The sequence below is a fragment of the Colias eurytheme genome, chromosome 24, assembly GCF_061535395.1.
Source record: "Colias eurytheme isolate Ceu_HAF_F1 chromosome 24, ilColEury1 Martin Lab GWU primary, whole genome shotgun sequence".
NCBI classification, from domain to species: Eukaryota; Metazoa; Arthropoda; class Insecta; order Lepidoptera; family Pieridae; genus Colias; species Colias eurytheme.
Window position 1 is genome coordinate 5,014,913 of NC_143003.1, and position 4,273 is coordinate 5,019,185.

Here is a 4,273-nt window from a genome sequence, read left to right on the forward strand (position 1 = left end):
CTACACTGATATTCTAAAATACAATAAGTTTTATTAGGTTTTGATTGTTAAGACTGATTTTTGCTATTAATTTTCTTTAATAAACATAATTTTGAATTTTATTCTGTTCTTTTATTTCAAACTTCCTTCGATATTTTGTGCTAATTACTTAATGTGATGAATCCATTCACATACTTACATCAAGTAAATAACATGATATTTTCATAAAGAGTAAGGTACAAAAATGTTTGTTGGGACAGCTAGGTAGGTACGAATCAATATAATTTTATAGGTAAACAAAACGGGCAAATGCGATAAAATACTTATTAGGAGAAAAAGAAAAGGACGAATGAATATTAAATTGTTTAATTTCCAAGTCTTCTCAAGTCCCTTTCGAATGGGAAATGGATGTGCAAAATATGCAAAAATAAAAGTCAAAAATCGGCTGAAAACTTACACACGCAGCAAGATAGTAGTGCAGATAGTTTCGAGGATGCTCCGGATAATATGTCATGCCTTGCACAGGAGATCAAGTTGCTTCGTTCTGAACTATCTAGCTTTCGGCAAGAAATGTCCAAAATAAGTACTGTTATGGCGGAATATGATAAAAGGCTCGACAGTATTGAGGAGCGGCTGGATCGTATGGAAGTTATTAATTTGGAAAAGCCGGGAGAATATTGCATTAACCGGTTCCTTATATGCTCCCCACCCGGCCAGTTTATTGGGAGCGTGCGAAAAATTAAATGTTTGAGAAAATTTTATATCAAAAACGCTCAAGGAGAAATAATCCTAACAATGAAACCTAGAGGTATATTTTGTATATATGACATATTCCGTGAGGATGTAAAGATTGGAAATGTCATTAAAAAGAAATGCGTAAGAAACGCTGAAAATAATGACATCAATATTGTATTTCCTATGGAAATGAGCGTCGAACATAAATCTATATTGCTCGGAGCCTGTTTTCTTACTCGTTAAAAAAATATATAACGTACGAACCTACAGGTAATTACTTAATAATAAATATATTATGTTTTTTCATGATATCATGAAAACCGTTAACTGCTCTTTGTAATAAAATTAGAAAGAAAGAAAGAAAGAAAGAAAATACATTTATTTCAAGGACATAATAAACAAAATCTTAAAACATAATAAACAAAACAGCAAAAAAAAATAAAATAAAAGTAAATTTAAAAAGAGAAAAAAATAAATAAAACAATTTGCACGGTAGTGTCCTCGAAAAAGGGTGACCAACTCAGCTAAATACTGTACGACACAAGTGTACGCACAGCGCTGGTTTTCAGTGGCCCCTAAACGTTGTTGCAATTAGAGTGACCTCCATTCCAACAGTAAAATATAGAAATAAATAAATAACAGTAATAAAATATAAACAATTAGATCAAACAAGAATAATACGTCTGTGTGCAGAATTAAACCAAATTAATAGAATAAATATGATGTATGTGTAGAATAAATATGTGTATAAATAGATGAAGGTAAGTTTAGTTAACATATTATATTCCATATTATACATTTGATAGATTTACAAATATTAGATGGAGACAGATACTATTTATTATATTTATCCAATTATCATCACCTGCAGTAGCCACTAAGGTTGGATCTGTTTCTCAAGTAATATAACAGTGTATTTTTTTTTAAAGTTCTCAACCGCGCGGAGGCTAGGCAGCGGCGGTGGTAAATTGTTCCAACACTTAGTGGCACTGTATTTGAAACTACCTCGGAAACTGGCAGAGTGGTGTTTAGGAATCATCAGTTTAGTCGCTGCTTGTCTCGTTTTGTACGCTGCCTGATGATCTCCCATCCAAACCAACTTTTCAAAAAGGTATTTGGGGGACTCAAACTTAATAATATCAAAAAGGAACGAGGCGAAATGGAGTCGTCGTCGATTTTCCATATTTAACAAACAGGCTTTATTTAAAAATGGCGTAATGTGCTCCCGTGGAGGAATGTTAAAACAGAAACGGGCACATGCGTTTTGTACGCGCTGTATTGCTCGTTTCGTTCGCTTCAAAATCTATAAAATGGTTTGAAAAATATATTAATGTTACAACAGCTACCTGTTTCTATCGTTTAAAAATTCTATACCGAATTAGAAAATATCTGAATACGGAACTTCGTGTAAGGCTTTGTGACAGCCTTGTCCTATCTAAGTTTAACTATATGGATGTGGTATATGGTAGGCGGATTTTGAAGCGAACGAAACGAGCAATACAGCGCGTACAAAACGCATGTGCCCGTTTCTGTTTTAACATTCCTCCACGGGAGCACATTACGCCATTTTTAAATAAAGCCTGTTTGTTAAATATGGAAAATCGACGACGACTCCATTTCGCCTCGTTCCTTTTTGATATTATTAAGTTTGAGTCCCCCAAATACCTTTTTGAAAAGTTGGTTTGGATGGGAGATCATCAGGCAGCGTACAAAACGAGACAAGCAGCGACTAAACTGATGATTCCTAAACACCACTCTGCCAGTTTCCGAGGTAGTTTCAAATACAGTGCCACTAAGTGTTGGAACAATTTACCACCGCCGCTGCCTAGCCTCCGCGCGGTTGAGAACTTTAAAAAAAAATACACTGTTATATTACTTGAGAAACAGATCCAACCTTAGTGGCTACTGCAGGTGATGATAATTGGATAAATATAATAAATAGTATCTGTCTCCATCTAATATTTGTAAATCTATCAAATGTATAATATGGAATATAATATGTTAACTAAACTTACCTTCATCTATTTATACACATATTTATTCTACACATACATCATATTTATTCTATTAATTTGGTTTAATTCTGCACACAGACGTATTATTCTTGTTTGATCTAATTGTTTATATTTTATTACTGTTATTTATTTATTTCTATATTTTACTGTTGGAATGGAGGTCACTCTAATTGCAACAACGTTTAGGGGCCACTGAAAACCAGCGCTGTGCGTACACTTGTGTCGTACAGTATTTAGCTGAGTTGGTCACCCTTTTTCGAGGACACTACCGTGCAAATTGTTTTATTTATTTTTTTCTCTTTTTAAATTTACTTTTATTTTATTTTTTTTTGCTGTTTTGTTTATTATGTTTTAAGATTTTGTTTATTATGTCCTTGAAATAAATGTATTTTCTTTCTTTCTTTCTTTCTTTCTAATTTTATTACAAAGAGCAGTTAACGGTTTTCATGATATCATGAAAAAACATAATATATTTATTATTAAGTAATTACCTGTAGGTTCGTACGTTATATATTTTTTTAACGAGTAAGAAAACAGGCTCCGAGCAATATAGATTTATGTTCGACGCTCATTTCCATAGGAAATACAATATTGATGTCATTATTTTCAGCGTTTCTTACGCATTTCTTTTTAATGACATTTCCAATCTTTACATCCTCACGGAATATGTCATATATACAAAATATACCTCTAGGTTTCATTGTTAGGATTATTTCTCCTTGAGCGTTTTTGATATAAAATTTTCTCAAACATTTAATTTTTCGCACGCTCCCAATAAACTGGCCGGGTGGGGAGCATATAAGGAACCGGTTAATGCAATATTCTCCCGGCTTTTCCAAATTAATAACTTCGTTGCCGTAAAAATTGTATATTTTTATTTCTATCTTCTTTTTTACCTTTTTTTCAACTGCTAGAAATACCTTTTGTCCTTCTCCATTATAAATTGTGTAACCTCCAAGTATATCACCAAATAGATGATGTAAAGCATCAGATTTTTTGGCCACGACCAGTTTATTTAAATCACAAAGATATGCTAATCCTGGGAAGTCTGTTTCAATGTTAGGACATGTCATCCATTCTTCTTTTGGTTCTAGGTTTTTTGTTTGCATATTTTGAATGGATGCACGTTGAATGCATGATGTCCGATGTTTTATTTACATTTTTATATCATATTATAATATTTCCTCTTGGTTTTCCGGTATTATAGATTTTAAATACGTTTCATCACTTGAGCTTTTTTGATAGAAGAGACTGACACTTTTCAAGAGGTGTCAGAGCTCAGAGATGACTCCCTAATGAGTGATCCCCAAGAGCATAGACAAATACAGGGTGTCCAGTGGCAGATTTCAATGTTTGAGGGCTTGTAAAAAAAGAAGTATTATTTCTAAACAAAATATTTTTATTAAAGTCAAAAGAAGACGAGTGCGGATTTTATCTCCTGAAAATTACATTTTCCAAATGCCGCCCTTCTACTCTCACACACTCCTCAATCTATTCCGCATGTTGAGAAAAACTTGTTTGCAAAGGGAACTGGGAATTCTGTT

General features: G+C 33.1%; 1 protein-coding gene across 1 annotated transcript; it reads right to left on the minus strand.

The window, feature by feature from the left end:
- Nucleotides 1-3,247: 3,247 nt before the first annotated feature.
- On the minus strand, nucleotides 3,248-3,875 carry LOC149897968 (phospholipid scramblase 2-like). Its single transcript, XM_090115729.1, has one exon. It carries the CDS (start codon nucleotides 3,836-3,838, stop codon nucleotides 3,248-3,250), a length of 591 nt encoding a protein of 196 aa, XP_089971855.1. The 5' UTR covers nucleotides 3,839-3,875.
- Nucleotides 3,876-4,273: the final 398 nt, after the last annotated feature.

What these genes read in the sequence shown, in the direction of transcription:
- LOC149897968 (XM_090115729.1), bottom strand. Translation starts at nt 3,838, where the DNA reads ATGCAAACAAAAAACCTAGAACCAAAAGAAGAATGGATGACATGTCCT.